At 37.9% G+C, this 19155-nt stretch overlaps 1 protein-coding gene across 1 annotated transcript; it reads left to right on the top strand.

Moving 5' to 3' along the window:
- The first annotated feature begins 563 nt into the window (after positions 1 to 563).
- On the top strand, positions 564 to 15959 carry LOC102789475 (scavenger receptor cysteine-rich domain-containing protein DMBT1-like). Its single transcript, XM_087842666.1, has 13 exons — positions 564 to 690; positions 1788 to 1990; positions 2999 to 3136; positions 3241 to 3352; positions 5950 to 6136; positions 7240 to 7381; positions 7510 to 7665; positions 8800 to 8855; positions 10609 to 10784; positions 10993 to 11393; positions 11591 to 11687; positions 13552 to 13780; positions 13875 to 15959. The coding sequence occupies exons 1-13, from the start codon at positions 568 to 570 to the stop codon at positions 14081 to 14083; spliced, it is 2229 nt and encodes a 742-aa protein (XP_087698792.1). The 5' UTR covers positions 564 to 567; the 3' UTR covers positions 14084 to 15959.
- Positions 15960 to 19155: the final 3196 nt, after the last annotated feature.

Below are 19155 nucleotides of genomic sequence, written 5' to 3'. Positions count from 1 at the left end.
TTTTAAAAAACCATTTTCATTCGCACAGCATAATCAGCATTATGTTCATAATAGAATCAGTACATACCCTTGGAAAAAATGCATACAGTCAAACATGTCATTTAATGTAAACAAAACAAAACAAAACAACAAAGTTAAAAGAAAAGGCTTCTATAAACATCCTCAAGGAACAAAATAAACTGTAAATTGTAACTCATTACAACTGTCAACTGTAATGATGACTGACAAAGTAGATAACCTCTATATATCCAATCCTATATTATACTATATATGCATATGTATATAGATAGATTGGTCATCATCACATTACACAATATGCAATCATAAAAATCAGCACAGTGCAAAATAAATGACTTGACTTGATCATTTTGACCAGTGGGTCAAATACAGATTGTGTCTTCATCATTCTAGCATATAAAATTATTTTCACATAATACAACCACATAAAACATTTCTGATGGTGTGATGAGATCAGGTTATTCTTGTTAGTTCATTCCCCGCCTCTTCTGTCCCAGGGATTGAAACTGGCTGAACAAGATTTTGCACATACAGATTCTTTCAGACATCATGGAGGCAGGTGTATTTCTCCTGCTGCTGTTCCCATTGTTGGGGATTGGGTCGACTCTCAGCTTTTATGGAGACAGCATTAGTTTCATGGCTCCAGAGAAGGAAATGGATGGGACATTTAAGGTAATACAACATAAGAATATATGCTGAAACTTTCACTATATTCTTTTAATATTGAGATTTATCATGATATTGAAAGATGGGCAATATGGATCACAACACAGATTAGTTTACACGGAGTGTAATAATGCATATTTGTAAAGTAGTGGGATTTGCAAAAAGATCCTTTTTTAAAAAAGAAAATTAAGTAACCATACAGCCACGTCACCAGTTCTGAAGAAACCTAATTGGAATGCAAAACACTTGCATACAATCCAAACTGTGATGAAGAAAATAGTTAACACTTTCATGCATGTTGTGCAGTCATTTCAAAGCTTTTCAATATTTTTGTGAGTAAAAAACTTCAGAAATCCCAAATGGTGGATAGTAATGAAAATGTGCCATCTCTGTATCTGTTAAAAGAAATATACAAGAAATGTGGGTTCATTTGTCTTTATTTTCTGTCACTTCTTGTGTTTGGACACATTCATTTTTGTAGTTAGGCTTCTGTGATATCACCACGTGTAATTAAACACAACTATTTCTAATCTAAGACAGGACAGGAGGAAGACCAACATATAGAGAGTGAAACAGTTAAAAACAGAATAAATGAGATTGTATATTTTTGTTTTTAATTAGGAATTTTATTAATTAGTTAATCAGGCAACACAGAGCTGAAAACATGGAGGAAACACATTTACTTTCCTTCTCCTTTTTGCTTTTTGTTTATTAAGAAGAGATAAAACGAGATCTCTAAAATCCCCTGACTAAAACCTTTGACTCTGAAATGAAGCAACAGGTTTAAACCTGGTTTTATCTGATGTTTACATTTCTGTTCTGAAAACTACAGAAATCTGGTCCTTTCAAAGTACAACTATAGAATAGCTTTTCACAGATGTTATAGTTTCTACATTTATAAGCATGAAGAAACAACGACGACTTGGGGAACAGGGGTTAGGGAGATGTTGTTATTTATGATTTCAGCCCCACAAAAGTTGGTTTGAAATCATGAAAGAAAATTGTTCAAAGACTTGGGGGAAACTGTATTGATTTGAATATGCAAACAATGCAGATTTTTACAATGTGCACAGAAAATGTCTTATTTTTTTTAAACCCTCTAGGTGACCTTTTATCACCGGCAGAATGGCAAAAGTAACTGTCAGGATCAGTCATCTTTCTCGTGTGATAGTGGCGTATGTACAGGCTTTAACGAGTCGAGTGTCCTGCAAACAGACCAGGACAGCACAGGCCAAGGCCGCTGGTGCCAGTCTGAAGGACACACAACAGCAACCATCCTGACTAATAATGCCTCCTTTTCTCTGAGGTAAGTCCAGGGCACAATAACACAGCTTATCTGATTGATCGTTTGCTAGTTACTCTGGCGTATCTCACAGACTGAAGAGAAGATTGTATTTAACAAGCATGATCTAGTACAACTTAAAAAGTTGAGAAAAGTCAGCCCACTTGCAGTGGGATCCGTAGTAAGTGGACTCGTACTGAGGACTGGCCGATACATTCTGAATTGTTACCCTATTATTTATTCTACAGGCTGATCAGAATTGATCTTTACTTTGAAAAACAATCTCTAAAAACAAAGGCTTAAAATGAAAGTATGAGCCACTTTTTAAGGAAGTACACATCACACCCTGCATTTTCCACAGCACAGTATCTGTCAGTGTTGATTTGAGAAGTGATATTCAGCTTCTCATTCCACCACGCTGGCTGACTGCCACGCTTGCTGGGACACTTGAACAGAACACAAGTTTGGCATCTGGAATATTTTTGTTGGTATGACAGCCCAGCCTTTTACGAGAAACACTTATGTGGGAACAAATAAAAGAACAAAACAGGGTGTTAACTGTAGGATCAGAATGGTAAAGGGATTAGTTTAGTGCCTTTCTATTCTCACACACACACATTTAGATGGTGCTTTTAACGATACTTAAGCACATTTACGCTCACTCACACTACGACGAATGCATCGAGGGCAGCTTCGGGTTCACAATTCTGCCCGAGGACACTTCAACACATGGACAGAAGGAGCTGGGGATCACCTGACCTTCTGATTGGTAGACAACCTGCTCTGCTACCTGATACACAGCTGCTCCATATCAGCTCCTCATATTTTGGAAACACCAACAAATCACGAATAAATGCAAGTATGTCTTGTAGTGATGTAGACATCGAGGAGTATCTCCACCAAAATACTCTCTTATCAAAGATGCGTATAAAATCCAGACCAGACAGTTTTTTCACTTCTCAGATGGCAGCCACTGTTGGTTCAAGTGACGAGTTTAATTACGAGCAATGAAATGTTTCACCTCCTTTTCAGGGACTCTGGCTGCTGCTGGGTGTCTAATGTTGAAGGGGAAACCCAGTGGACAACATATGCTGAGCTGGACCTGGGAACTCGATCTGATACGCACACTGTCAACAGCTGTCCCGTAACAACAACAGTGTCTTCTTTGCGGTACATGCCATTTTTCTTATTTGATTCAACATAAAATCGTCATCACTCGATGATTAGTTGTTAAATTACTGTAATATGTACTAATATGACGCCTGTTCTTGCAGGGTGCCTCAAAACTGTTTTTCCAGGATTCGTATTCTTGCACATGATCCAGATGGAGATGAAGTGAAATGTCGCTTTGCTACATCTGGTCCCACAAACTTCACTCTAGACGAGGTAATCCAGACCAAACAGGGGCTCTAATGACCTTCAATGTGGTCATCTGATGTAACAATCATTATAGCATTATAATCCACTAATTTTAGGCACAGCTATATATTAATCAAAATGTTGGTTTCATCAGGCCAAAACACATATTTTCCCCTGTTGCATCCATTGTTGTGTATGGATGTGAGAATGATCAAATTCTTGCAAAGAATAAAGTGAATGCCTGAGTGTATACGGCTCGCACTGTGGAAGACGGTAAGACAAGACGAGTGCTATTATGAAAAACAGACATTTACCATCGGATTTTATGCAGCTGTTAACCTTTCTTATGGGAAAGATGGGTGTCAGTTAGTGTCTGGCACCAGGACACTGGCAGCAGAGTCTCTGGGTCCTGTTGTATTATCACCGTTTATTCTTTGTCACAGTGCAAAATGTACAAAAATGTACTTGTACATAGTGCATTTGTAATCAGTGAGCTACAGTGATTAGGTCGGGGTATTTATAAAGGTAACATACTTAATGGACGTAAGGTTTCCCATTGCATTCATCAAGATGAGCAATAATTTATCTTTCAGTGGTTTTAATGCTTTGATTGATCAGTATGTTCTGCATGTTGACAATATAGTTGATGTAATAGATACAAATTTATAATAAACCCATTAAAAAAAATCAAATAATTTAACCAACTATCTCCGTTAAGCTCATCTTGTAATCTCATTACAATCATTTGCATTTGCTTACTTGCAAAGAGAGAGAATGAAATCTTTTTTTTTAAACTTTAAAAATGTGTAAAAGAAGATTATTGTTATGCTTTAAGCATAAGATCAGCTCTAATAGTATGCCTTTGGATTTATTAGAAGCGTGTGTTTATGCACTGATAATCTGAAGGACCTAAGGGGGGAATCACATATGAGTTAGCAGAAGTAGAATAGAATTTGTGCCGACCAGGCAAGTGATAAAAGAAAAGAAACACAAAACAGACCAAATACAAAACAGATGAGTACTTTGAAGTAGAGATGGTCCCATCCGATATTACGTATCGGTATCGGTCCGATAATGACCTAAATTACTGGATCGGATATCGGAGAGAAATAAAAAATGTAATCCGATCCATTAAATATCAAAAAAGCACCTCACAAAACTTGCGACACGCTGCAACTCGGCTCATAACCGTAGCACGTCGGAGCAGTGTGGTCACCTGATAGAGCGGTTGTGTGTATTTGTAGCTTCGCTACCAAACCAGCATTTCATCTCTGAGGTAGTGATCCTAGAGAGAAGTAAAGCAAGTGTGTAAGTTCATCTCTGAATGTTTGTAAAGCATTCCCACGTTAAGCTTAACAACCGATATATGGAGCGACTGCCTCTCTCTCTCTCTCTCTCTCTCTCCTGTTGCTACTTCAATCGTGAAACTGCTTAATGATCAGCTGATCGGCTTTTCTGTCGAGTCCATCACTCTTGTTTGTTTTTGTCTCACTTCTCACCAGAAAGAGGAAACCAGAGGCTGAACAACAGCAGCACGTTTAAGCTTGATAAGCTGTTGTTAGAATTTATTTAATATTACTTTCTACACCAGGATCTTTTTCTACGCAGCTGACGGCTGGTAACTGTGCAGGGGCGGATCTAGCAAAGTTTAGCCAGGGGGGCCGATAGGGCATGAACAGGGAAAAGGGGGCACAAAGACATACTTTTCTTTCTTATTCTCATTTAAAATGTCGAGCTTTTAATAAATAATTATCTGAATCTTAAACCAAAGTTTTAATCTGATGTAAAATGTATAGAAGTCCATTACTGTATATAGTAACTGTTAAGTCTAATATACCCTAGTAAGCTATACTGCTTTTTCCTTTGGGAAGATACCATCTGTGCAGTCTGCAAGTCTGCAAAGATGTTGAATCTATTTAATTATTCTGGAAAAATAATTTATTTCTGTGCATTTTTTTTTCACACTGCATCAAATTAAAGTTGATTACGTTGATTAAGCATCATAAGGTGGGGGGGGGGGGGGGGGGGGGTTCCCTTTTTTTGTGCTGGAGTTTGCAACCCTATTAGTTAGGTTGCTTAATATTTCTGCTAAGTACTCTTTAAAATACCAGAATAGGGAGGATGGAGCAGGTTTAAGTTTATTAGATTGATCAGTTTTGCTGAACTATGAAATATTTTGGGCGCAGTGTATTTTTTACATACAGGTATAACAGAATAGCTTTAGTGTTGTTGTTTATTTAAACTTGAGTATGAACTTATACAAAAAGCAGCAAGATATTAAAAAACAGTTTTATTGATTAAAAAACACTATATCGGATTCATATCGGTATCGGCAGATATCCAAATTTATGATATCGGTATCGGACATAAAAAAGTGGTATCGTGCCATCTCTAGTTTGAAGTACTCGAATGATGGTAGGACAAGGGCACACAGGAGATCAGGTGATTCAGCAAACAGGAGTGACTAGGAGTTGGACCAGATGAAACAGAAGAAAGGAAACCAAAAGCAAAACGGTGACATAGTAACTATGTTTGGAATCCCGTCTGTTCCAAACTGATGTGATTTATAAGCTCTGAGAAATCAGCACCTCTGTCATGTCCGTTTGTTATTCGTGTCCCTTTAGACCACATGCATACTGACCAGTACAGGTGACATTGAGACTGGAATCCACGTGTTTGAGTTGCTGTTAGAGGACTTCTCCACCAACAACATCACTTTGACCTACTCAGACGGATCATCAGTGTTTCGTGAGGCCTCTGGCATGAACTCACCTCCTCTCTGCAAAGTAAAGCTGCAGTTCTCAATTGAGGGTAAGTGATTCATAAAAGTATATGGTCAGTGTGACACAAACATAATGAACGTCTCACCCCAAAAATACTGAATATAAACACAAGAGGAATATCATAAACAAAGTCATAAATATCACAAAAACTCCACCAGGTCATGTGAAAAATGTATTTTAAAACATTACCATTAAAACTTTATGTGGTTTGGTGATTATAAAAACCAAAAAAATAATGACTCAATACAATGAGTCCCAGTCTCCCCTCGAATCATCTTTTATTTGTGTTATAAGAGTTTCTCACATGGTGTATTCTGATCTTTCAGTTGAAAACAGCAACAAGTCGAATCTATCATTTAACCCTGTTTATTAAATGTACTAAATAGTCTAAGAATATAAGAGCATACAGTTTAATATAAAATAGTATAATAGTATAATAAATATTCAAGACAAGTGAAGTTTAAGTACAGTATTTGGATACATTTGTTTACTTTAGCTTCCAAAGTTGCTTCTAATGAACGCTTTAAAACCTGAACCATGAAATAACTGCCAGAAATCTTTAAGTTTTTGATAATGAAGTGTTTGTTGAATCTTTAGACAAAATATATAAAAATATATATCAAATTTTAATCTGCACATATATCAGTTTTAATTTGTATCACATTTGCTACATAAGCCATATTTTTGCCATTTAGTGCTTAAAAACGTGTCATGCAATTTAAAGTAGAAGTAAAAAAACAAATCACGCTGATGATGTAAAAGTCTTAAAACCTCACAAAAACACGTGTCAAATATGACACACTGAGCTTTAAAGGGTTACATTTAAATAAACAAAGAAATTACCTATTTTTTTTCTTAAGTTACACTTTGTCTCTGAAAAACTCAAATATGTTTCCTTTACGTTGGTGCTGACACAAGCAAGAGTCATTAATATCAGCAAAGTAAGGTTAACTGACTGGATAATTTATGACTTAACTGGCAGCTTGGAGACTGTCTCACGTTTTATTGTGATGTGGTGACTGACCAACCAACTCTAACTCAGAGAGGCCATTGTATGGCTGCACAATACCAGAAACTGTCAAGTCTCATAGAAACAAAACTTACATTCTTTCTGCCTTGTTTGTGTTTTAGTCCTCCTGCCAATACCAAACTGTGAAGCCGGTCATGTGCAGCCCATATTCTTGTACAGAACCCCTTCACACGGTGATATTCTTCATGCCACTGTGGGCCAGACATTCCAGCTTTATGCTGAAGCTGAAGCTCGCCATTCCAGGTGTTTACTTGCTGAAATTATTAATTATGGCACTAGCTTTCCCTAAACAAACACCCTGTAATGTTGATATAATACTCAGAGAATTTCTGTGGATTTTGTGTGTGTAATGTTTATTCCTTTCCCTAAAGCATCCACGACTTCCAGGTCAGTGGCCCCCAGAACATGACCAAAGTGTTCAAAGACGATGTGCTCGGAAAAGCAGAAGTCACTCTCAGCTGGACACCACAGCTCAGTGACCTGTACAGATATGTCCCAGTCTGCTTCACTGCAGAGACAAATGACACGTGAGTGCCTTTATATAAAATCAAGCATTTTAAAACAATAAAGATTATTCTCAAGGGGAAAAAAAGGTAGACAGACGCCAATCTTCTCAGGAATAAATATCCAAGGAAAATCATCCCAAAGCCAGACAATTCTCAGAGTGAAAAATGATAGCTTGCTTGGAAGGACTGGCAACACAGCTGCAAAGTTGTATGTGAATAAGCCATACAACGTCTGGAGCAGTGTCGTCTAGACAGATGACACTAAAGTGGAGATTTGCTGAAATCCAAACACAGCATATTAGCAAAAGTGCCTCAGAACCATCAAGCACAGTGGGGAGAGCTGATGATTGAAGCTGGTTTTGTAGCCACAGGACCTGGGCACCTTGCAGTCTTAGTCAACCATGAACTCCTTTGTATGTTAAAGTGTCCCAGAGTCAAATCTGACAATCAAAGCTTGGTGAAAACTGAGTGAAACAACACAATGATCCCAAGCACAGTGACAAAACTACAGCAGAATGGCTGAAAAAGAAAGAATCGTAGTTCAGACCACTATTCCATTGAAGTGCTGTGGTGGGACCTTACAGTTTTTCTTGATTGCTTTGACACATTTCTCACAGCAGGAAAGTCCTTCTCACCACTTTGATGCAGTTCTCAAATCAGCAGCACATTTCCTCGTACATATTACACATTGTCACACACTGCTGTTGTTTCCACACATATTTTACTACCAAAGGATTTTGCTACTATGTTGATGCCCTTCTCACTTGAATCTACAACTCATCAAAACAGTCACAACTCTAGATCGATCACTTCCCTGAAAACTGCCCAGCATTGCTGCTCACTGGATATTTTCTCATTTCTGACCACTCCCTATAAACCCTTGAGATTGTTGTGCGTTAGCACATCGTACATCAACAATGTCTGAAAACTCACACTGGTCCGTCTGTTATCAGCAGCCATGCCATGTTCAGTCATCCTTCAGCAGACTGTCTTCACGTCTACATGTATAAATGCTTTGAGTTCCTGTTGATGTCAAAAGTTGATTAGATATTTGGATCACTATAATGAGCAGTCTTCAAGTCAACATTACATTTAAGCTTGCTCTTTCCATATTTTCACTTAAATATCTTCTTTCTTTCTTTTTTTGTCATTAAGCCAATCAGAGATGAGGTGTGTTGTTGTCTTGGTGACCCAAGCATCTACCACACAAGGTTAGTAAACACCTGCTCTCTCTCTTGACAAATGAGCAGTGCGTGTAATAACTAAGTGCCATGGCAACAGCACAAACACTGCTGGCCATTTGTTTACTTGTGGTTCTATGTTGCTTCCCACGAAACCTCTTAAAGTGACAGTACTCTCTTAAAAAAATACAACTTTTAAAACAGTGTTTTTCTTCTGTTTATGTCTATTACATAAGTAAATGAATTGTTTGTTTGCATTTTCTTATTCAACCTGATTTCCAAAAGATTTGGTATACTGTAAAATAAGATAATTTTGAATGAATAAAGTTGGGACAGGGCAATATTTACGTCTGTGTAGAATTTCCTCCTTTTTAACAGTCCCAAAGATCGTTAGGAGTGTTGTCCCAGTCTTCTCTGATATATGATTCTAACTGCACAACAGACCCAAGTCTCATTTGTTGTGTGTTTCACTTCCTGTTATAACAAATGTATTTAGTTGGTAACTGCAGGCAGGCCAGTTCAGCACACAAACTCTTCTGCTATGAAAGCATTGCTGTTGTAATATATACAGGATGCATCATAATCTCTGTGTTGTTCAAATATATATGACCTTACCTGGAAAACATGTAATCTGTGTGGGCGCGTGTGCTGGTCTAAAACCTGTTTTTAATGTAATATTACCCCGAGGGCTTAGAGATCACAATCTTCCAAAATCTCAGCAAGAATCTGAGTTTTATCCAGATTATTTTCATCTTTTAATATTATGTACTGTAAATAATAACGTTATTCTGAAAATTATCATTGAATTGTTGACTAACTTTTTGTGCACATTGGTGATCCCCTGCCTTTACTTCTCGGATACTCTAACACATAGGTGTCAAACTCTGGCCAAGTTTGGCCCGCAGCCTAATTACATTTGGCCCGCGAAACCATACCAAATTACTATCAGAGCTGGCCTACTGGTATTATACAGCTAATATATATATATTCCATATTCAGTTTTTCAGCAAAACGTGTTTGAGTCCATAAGAAAAGATTCATTCTTATATCTGGAGGAATAAATATATTTCAATAAATATTAACGTTAGCGTTTTGCTGCCATCAAATTCAGTATAAGCTAATATTTGATCCTAAAATAGTGGATCAGTTTAAACATGTAACATATTTCAATGTGAATTATTTTTTTTGATTTGCAAATCACTCCCTTCTGTTTTCAGTTTACATGTTACACAGCACCTAGGCTTTTTTAAATTGTAAATCGAGGTTATAAATATACAGAATAAAATGTTTCATTTCTTAGATTCTTTTAAATAATGTAATTAAATGCGTTTAAAAACCCCTTTTACAAGTATAAGGTAAACGTTAAACACAGTTTGAGATGTAAATGCATACATGTTGGATATTTTAGATTTTGGTTTCAGTCCAGTATAATTTAGTGGTTTTCTGCTAGTTCTCTACACAAACTGACATAAATTAACCCAAAGATATTTCCTGTACACGTTTGTTTTAGTTAGATTTCAATATTATCTTTGTTATGTTTCAGTTTTATTATCTAATTTTTATTATCTAATTAATATTGTTATTTTGCAGGTTTTTTCACATTTATTTGTAGCTTTTAATTTAATTATAACATTTATTTGCTGTTTTCTTTTTTCCTTTGTTTTCTTCTTTTATAATAGCTTTTTATTTATTTTTTAATGATTTTGAATATGAATATTTAGTAATCGTATGATAAAATACTTTATTCCTAATAGGTAGCTAATATAGATTGTGATGTTTACAGGCAAGGCGACGGTTCATTGCTCAGCCAATAAGATGACAGTGGCCCTTGATAAAGCTTCCATGCCTGGCATTGACGAGAACTTTCTCAAGCTGAGCGACCCTTCATGCTCGCTCACCTCCAACAGCACTCACATCATGGGTGCAATGTCCTTCAGCACTTGTGGGACAGAAATTGAGGTTTGGAAAAACATTCACGTTTCTTTGTAGATAAAATGTTTTTTTCATTAATGAAAAGCAAAAATTGAGTTTGTAAAATAAGCCAGTTACTGTACGTCGCAACGAGAAGAATATTGCGGCTCGATACACTGAACAGAACAACATCACAACCGTTGTTCATTATCCTCACGGCAACTAATTGCTTTTCCTTTGTTTGTCTTAAATACAGGATAAAGGTGATTATATCGTTTTCAAGAATGTGATCAACTCCTTTGAGCTGGCTAACGAGGTTATAACTCGAAGGAAGACGGTTAAAATCGGTTTCTCATGCCAGTTTCCCAAATCCATCAGCATCTCCAATTACTACAATCTCCACAACGCTGACTACATTTTCACCGAGTCCAACTTCGGAAGCTTTGGCTACACTTTTGAAATTTTCCACAACAGCAGCTTTACAAATAGAGTGGAGGCCAGTGCCTATCCAGTACAAGTCAAGCTGCTGGAGACTATTTTTATGGGCATCCAAGCTAGTTCAGAATTACCAAACGTGATGTTGTTTGTTGAGTCGTGCAAAGCCACTCCTGATAACAACCCTGAAAACAGCCTCTCGTACTACATCATCAGGAATGGGTAAGTGCTGATGCAAAAAAAGTGCTGTAAAATTTAAAAAATGCTTAAAATTCCTTACAACTAAATTGTCGATAATATTTTCAGAGGAGTGTATTTTAGCTACATTAAATAGCAAAACTAATTACTACAACTTACAATTATTAAATGTTATCTTCCATTTACATTGCTTCATACGATTGACCTAAACCTTCTTTCAGGTGTGTAGAAGACGAGACGGTAACAATTTACCCATCTGATAAAACTGCATTCAACTTCGGAGTTCAAGCCTTTAAATTTACTGGAAACTATGACCAGGTAACTTTAGATAGCACCAAATACAAACCTCTAACCTATACAAAAATATTACTCACACAGTTATATACTGAAGAGTATATGCAGAACAAAGAAAATCCTGATATCACTGCTTTCCTGCTGTTTTGTATCCAATTTCCAAAGTGTGAAAAAGCTTGAAAAATTATTTTGGAACAGAATCAGCAACATTTTTTAACTTTTTTTTGATCAGGTTTGACTAATAACTATATACACACCGATCAGACATAACAAAATTACCACTGACAAGTGAAGTGAACAACACTGGTATCACTTCATGCCATCTGTTGAGACATTTGGGAGCAAATGAACATTTTGCCTTCAAGTGTAAGGATTTGAGCGAGTTAGACAAATTGTGATGGCTAGAACATTTCCAAAATTGCAGTACTTATTGAGTTATTGGTTTGATTAAACAGACAAAATGTCAAAAAAGGAGTCAGAGTGCACAGTCAGTGTTGGGAAGGTTACTTTTATAATGTATTCCATTACAGATTACAGAATACATGCCCCAAAATGTGCAAAATACTCAATGAGAGTAACGTATTCTGAATACTTTGGATTACTTAATATATTATCATGCTGTTTACAACTACATGAATGTACTATTGCTGTGATTTATTACTGTTACTGAAGGTCCGCGGCTCCGAACCGTAGTAAAGGGACCTCTGGCTAATACGGTGGGTCCTGTGTCGGCTCGTAGCTGAAAACTAGCTTTACTTTGTTGTCTGGGTCAACTTTACTAGCAGAGACAGAGGCGTTGAAAGGCTGCTCCAACAGGACATATTGTTTCAGAGGAAAACACGAACACGGTGTACTCTTCTTGGCTGCAGTGGTTATTATTATATTTACATGCTTCCAGCTCCCGTTTTTGCTCGATGACAGCTCGTACTTTTCCTTTTTCTCCCTCCCTCGCTCACAGACACATAACGTGTATGGCAGTCCATTCTCCCTGCAGCACGGACTACACTGCCCATGATGCTACATTCTTTAGAGCTATACCTGTAGCATTCTGCCTGTTAGCTTAGCACAACAACAACAAAAAGGCCTCTCTCACCCAGGAAACACGCAGAGAGAGAGAGCGTCACCCTGTAACCATGGCAACCGTAACGCTGCCACCTGGAACAACAGAACGTAGCTGTCAAACAAAACCCAAACAGTCCTGACCCGCCTCAATATGAAACAGGGAAGTACCGCCGTGTAATCCATTTATTTCAACAAAGTAACTGTATTCTAAATACCACCTTTTTAAACGGTAACTGTAACGGAATACAGTTACTCATATTTTGTATTTTAAATACGTAACGGCGTCACATGTATTCCGTTACTCCCCAACACTGTGCACAGTGCATGGCAGTTTGTTGAGTATTGGGGATCTGATCAGTCAGGGTGCCCATGCTAAACCCCGTCCATCACTGAAAGTGCCAAGAATGGGCATGGAGCAATGGAAGAAGGTGGCCTGGACTGATGAATGACACGTTCACATCATGTGGACGACCGGGTGCCTGTGCCTCACCTACCTGGGGAACACCTGGCACCAGGATGCATTATGGGAAGAAGGCAAGGCAGAGGCAGTGTGTTGCGCCAGACAATATTATGCTTGGAAACCTCGGGTTCAGTGAGACTGATTAGACAGTTGGATGAGTGATGAAAACTTTCCGTACAGGTCAGTTCTGCTTTGGCAGCAAAAGGGGGACAAAGACAGTATTAGGGAGGTGGTCATAATATTACGCCTGATTAGTGTACATGCAGTTTTTAAGTTGTGGCGACTACCTGGAAGCATTTCAAGATGGGTAACTGGTGGTTAGACAAGTGCTTGTTATTCCAAAGCCTTTACTCTTCCACATTACAGGTGTACATCACTTGCTCTGTAATCCTGTGTGAGCCTGAGAGTCCCTTTTCCAGATGTGCCCAGGGATGTCTGAAGGATCCATCACGCAGACGTAGGCGAGGCCTGAGCGGGGAGACGGGTAGACACTACATTACCCAGGGGCCTCTGCAGTTTGTTGGGCAGCCTTTGCCTGATACAGCAGAGAACAGTCAGGATGTTCTGATGGAAAGGAGCGGCACGCTTCCAGAAGGTTAATCCAGGATGTATAAATCTACCTGTTTGATTGCCTCTCTGCCTCCTTACTTGCCAGCTTGTCCAACTATCCATGTATTGATGTCTTTCAGTGAGTCCTCCACCAGCTTCTCCAGGCACAAAATCAAGTGAGGACGGTTGGGAAATGAGGAAGATCTTCAGCTCCAACATCTCCACTGCAGTCTTTGCCAGCGCCTTCTTAGTGTCAGTGGTGCTGTTGGCCATTATGGCTCATTACTACGGGAAGAACAGAAGAGCAGAAGACCGCAAAGTTCTCATAGCTTCAGAATGGGAGAACTAAACCCAGTATTTACTCACAGTTGTGTTTGTCTCACTTTCACATGATCACTTTCTTCAAAGTCTGTCTTAAAACAAAATTGCATCAAAAGCTGCTAAATAGGGATGCAACAATACCAATTTTTTCAAACCGATATGATACCGATACTTGGATCTGAGTACTTGCCGATACAGAGTACAAAAAACGATACTTCTACCACACACACACACACACACACACACACACACACACACACACACACACACACACACACACACAAATACAATTAATTGGAAGACAGGTTTTATTTTATTCTCTGCCGATAAAAAATAAAATCTTAATAAAAATAACCACAAAAAAATTTCAAGTGAAAAATAAGCACTTCTGTTAAATTATTGCAGAGTCTCCACATTGTAATTTTACAAAATATCACTGAACTATTGGCACTGTCTCGAGCTTTCAGAATAATAAATAAACACTTCTGTTTGGAATAAAATAAATACAAATTAGGTTTGAGAATAAAATAAACTTTTAAATTATTGCAGAGTGTCCATATTGTAAACAAACAAACAAAATAATTATTATTAAATAAATAATAAAATATAAAAAATTATAAAATAAATAATAAATAAAATAATAATTGGCCCCCTAGTGGCCAATCTAAAAAACTACAACAGAAATGACAAGCCACCCTCTGATTAATGAAATAAGTTGGTATCGGTTCATGGTATCGGTTAACTTTTACAAGTATGAGTACACACACATTTTACAGTATCGGCCCCGAATACCCGATACCAGTATCGGTATCGGTGCATCCCTACTGCTAAACAACCCTTAAAAACATCTTTTCATCTGAAAAGATGGCAGACATCAAATACTGATAGCTATTATGAAGCTTTGAAGTTGTACGCAGTCAAATATTTAAGTGAGTATCTTCTACTGTTATTCTTTATGTGATAATAACATGAATGGGTAAAAACGAATTTAGAAGATGCTCGTTTGATTTGAACTGCATTGTTAATATTTTTTGAGTGTGGACAGTAGAGTCAGAATTCATTTTGGATGAAGGCTTCACTAGGCGGCAGCAGCAGAGCCTTTCTACAATTGGTCCATGACGGTGGGACTTTAAGACAGACTTGCTTAATTATCTCTTTTTTTAAGGTGATTAGTCTATATGTGGTGTCTTGGTCGTCTAGTCCTCTAGGCAAAATGATTAGTTCTGATAGGGGTTGCATGTTAACATATATAATACCTGTGCACTCACCAAAAGGCACAGGCTTTAAAGTAATGTCAAGAACAATTTATGACAATTCACGACCTTCAGTTCAAAGCTCGTCTCAACAGATTAGTTAGAACTTCAAAGCAACATTGTATTCAAAACTGGTTTTGCCAGATTTTTTTTCATGCCATTATAGCATCGACTTTCTCAACAAAAGCTGCCGGCTTCTCGGCCAGAAAGTGTCTTATAGCAACTAGTTTATGTACTTTATAGGAGCTTTATTCTGTTACAAAACATTATTGTTTAAGAAAAGATAGTGGTTTAGGCTAATATTTTGTTTAAAATACTAAGAGCTAAAAGCCTGCATGTTGAAAAATTCCCCTAACACTCCACTAGATTTGGTTGTTTAATTTAGACATATGTTTTCATAACTTTAAACAAAGAGTGAGATTAGCTGCAGATTCTGTGTTAGTGGTGGCGGCGAGATTGGGGATTGTTTTGGCTTACATAAAAGAAATGGCCATCCTTCAAAGACAACACAATGTCTGTAATGTCTGAAAGTGTAATATATGTAATTCTGTCATTTAAATGGGATTTACTGGTAATAAATGGAATACACTAGATTTAAATTCTACTTGAAATTGAAATCACATAATAAACACAATACTGGGTGTGTATGCATGTGGTTTGTTATGCGTTTTCATTTATTTTATATAAAATCTGTTATTAAGTGGGCTTGTTTATTTGGACATGAATGAAAATCCAAGCCAAAGTAAGATTGATGATCTGGACAGATTCTTAGAACATTCATATGAAAGGAGTGGCCTTGGCAGCATCTGACCAATCACAGAGGGGCCTTTCATAGGTCATATGACTCTTATTTCACAGAAAATTATCAGAATTATCCCAATTATACCACATACGTCAGAGAATTTATGATGTGGTGATTAAAAAAATCCCAAGATCATAAAAATATACCAATAAACAGCAATTTCTTCAGTTAATCTGGTGATTTACATATTTTAATTTCAGTTAATATTTTTAATCACTGGGTACGCTCTCAGTGAAACACACATTTGTTCTTTGATCAAATAATGAACATTTAGAATCACATATAATGTTAATACAAAAAAATTACACTACCGTAATTACATTAAACTAATGCAACAAAAGCTGCTCAATAATTATCAAAAACAATCCCCACAGTTCAGGCACCTACAAGCGATTCCTGAGGAAGTGTTTTAACAAGGAAAATGACACAGTGGGTCAAATGGTACTTCATTAACACCAATTTGTTTTTGTTTTTTTTGTTTCTTTTAAAGTTTATGATAGATCTCTAAAGAAAACATCCAGCTCTCAAGCTGTCAGTTAATCAGCTATAGTGACTGATCTGGCCTGGAGCTTTCCCTGTAACACACCAACGCCTACTACAGCAAAACATTCAGGACTGACCAAACCTAAAAAATATCCTTTAACAATAGTACATTTACGGCACATGGCTTAGAGGAATGTCTTGAATTGACCCCATTCATTGAGCAAGATAAAGGCCTACCACACCAGGTGCACGGCCTTTTGTTAACTAAGCAACTCCCACAATTACACTCTCTGTTCTCAGTACTGCAGTTTCCTAGGGACCTGAAAATTCCCATGTAACTCAAACAAACGTCCTGTTATGCATTTCAATTTAGCTTTTTAATTAAGAGTAATGTTTAATGTACCCGGCTCACTCCCGGCGGCTGCTGGCTGCTGGCAGGGCCTGCGGGCTCGTCACTGCAGCCCCTTGTGGCTTCTGCTCCGTGGCTGCTGGGTGACCTCATGTCTGGGGCTCTCCTCAGCTCTTTCCAGGAAGGTGGCGCGGTTGCCTCTCCGGTGGTCCTCCTTATGGAGAAATGTGCATTTGTAAATTCCTTTTTTAATTCCAATTTAATAAACTGATTTTTAAAATGCTTTTTAAGTCTTCATTTCAAAAAACATTTTCGAATTGCACTTTAATAAACTGCATTTCAAAAACCATTTCCCTTTCCTGTTCGCTCAGGGATTAACATGTGGATTAGCAGTTGGATTAACAACTTCATTTTAAAAATCCTGCTGCTATTCAAATTAGCCACACCGTGGGATGTAAGGAGCTCTCTGATTGGTTGGTCAGACACAGGCTGTCTGCCAGCCTGGATTTTTCTAGCTCATAGCTTCGCCCAGCTAAGAAGCCTGTGTGCTTGTACAAAGGTCGTTCAGCCTCGGGATTTACTCGGCTCGACACGGATATGTGAAGAATGAAGGGACCCTGCAGCGAAACGGAGAGCCCAACGTCTGACTGAGTGCCTGTTTACTCAGTCTGACCACCTGTTGAAGATAACGTGCTAACATGGCTAACGCTAGCATCACCGCACGTAGCCCCGTTATTTTAAGCTCATTTTAGCTTTCGCACACTGGGGGGGCCTGTGGGTGTCCAGGCCTGGCCGCCTGGGTCTCCTCCATGTCTGCTTCATGCTCTGGGGACACCCTCCCCCACCAGCAGATTGTTACAAGGATAAACCTTTTGAACTCAAGCGTGCTCACACACACAGGTGTGCACACGGTTGCTCACAGACAAACTAGATCTTCCTTAGCTGCTACCTTAAAGCACATCGTGCGCTGTCGGTCTTGTGTGTTGCTCAATAACATTCAATATTTAGTATTGACTGTTACTTACACTGTCTAGGTCATTGCTTTGATCTCTGTATTGTGTTCTTCTCTTGTTGCTTGTTTTCGTTTTTCTTCTTTTAACCGGTGATCCAACAGATTTCCTCAGTGTCTTCTCTCACTGTCCCCCCTTCCCTCTGTTTTTCTTTCTCTCTCTTTCTGTCTAATTGTCTGTCCAATTTGTAATAACTTAAAATAAAATAAAATAAACAATAATAATACATATGGATCAAGTGGACCAATATGGCATTGCTATATTGGTCCATTTGAAAAAATACATCCGTTGGGCATCTTTCCTGGCCTTTAGCAATTCAGAATCGTTGTCTGAAGAACCAAACGGGACAGGCAAAAATAGAAAAAAGAAAAGAAAGTAATGTTTAAGTTGTTATGTTATATTTTGTAATTTAACTTTACAAAACTGATGAGTGTTGTAGGAACAAGACAGAAAATGTCACCTAACAGGGTGTGTGACAAAGTGGAGGAGCAGTTGCAATGATCTCCATTTGTCCATATGTGTTTACCTTTTTTTTTTTTTTTGCACATTGTACACATTATTCTGTTTCTATGTATTTGCTGTGATTTGCTGTTTGTCGGGTTTGTTTGTGTAAGCGTTCTGTTGCCGGCAAATCAGGCATTCCGCAAATTAAGACAAATACTCAGTTACATGTTTCTTTATATTTTATTATGTTACAGATTAAGTCATTTGTTCATACTTACTTTGTTTGTCTTTTCAGTCTTCATGAGGGTCAGGTGTGGGGACACGCCCGCCTGGCATTTCCTCATTTTAAAGTCCTGATGATGTCACATATGACATCAGCAGGTCAAACCAAGTGGAGGGGTTTCTTTTTCCATAGAGATGCTTCCTTTTGTTTGTGTTAAGGTTTAAAGGGACTTGTTGAATGTTTTTCCTTTCATTAATACTGCCATTTAGTTGTGTAAATGTGCATATTAGAAGTGTGTAGAGGTTTTGTGTTTTTAGATAATCTGTGTAGAGTTTTAGATCCCTCAGTTGAGTGAGTGGTACTGGCTGGGCAATTGGAGGGAAATTGATGGCCCTATTTAAAGCCAGTCTCTACCAGATGCAGGAGAGAGGAGAGCTGTGTTACCAGAGCCATGTTATGTTGAGTTTTGTTAATAGAGTTGATTTGGGGAGGAAGTTTTGTTAAGTTACATTAAATTAAGTTCACTGTAAATAAAT

Source organism: Neolamprologus brichardi, chromosome 1, assembly GCF_056152115.1.
Source record: "Neolamprologus brichardi isolate AB-2024 chromosome 1, ASM5615211v1, whole genome shotgun sequence".
Lineage (NCBI taxonomy): Eukaryota > Metazoa > Chordata > Actinopteri > Cichliformes > Cichlidae > Neolamprologus > Neolamprologus brichardi.
The sequence above is the reverse complement of the archived record's forward strand: the minus strand, read 5'-3'. Positions and strand labels throughout refer to the sequence as shown.

What these genes read in the sequence shown, in the direction of transcription:
- LOC102789475 (XM_087842666.1), top strand. Translation starts at nt 568, where the DNA reads ATGGAGGCAGGTGTATTTCTCCTGCTGCTGTTCCCATTGTTGGGGATT. An exon ending in CAAACTTCACTCTAGACGAG is followed by an intron (nt 3,353 to 5,949) that starts GTAATCCAGACC and finishes GTGTCCCTTTAG; the next exon opens with ACCACATGCATACTGACCAG. An exon ending in GCTGCAGTTCTCAATTGAGG is followed by an intron (nt 6,137 to 7,239) that starts GTAAGTGATTCA and finishes TTTGTGTTTTAG; the next exon opens with TCCTCCTGCCAATACCAAAC.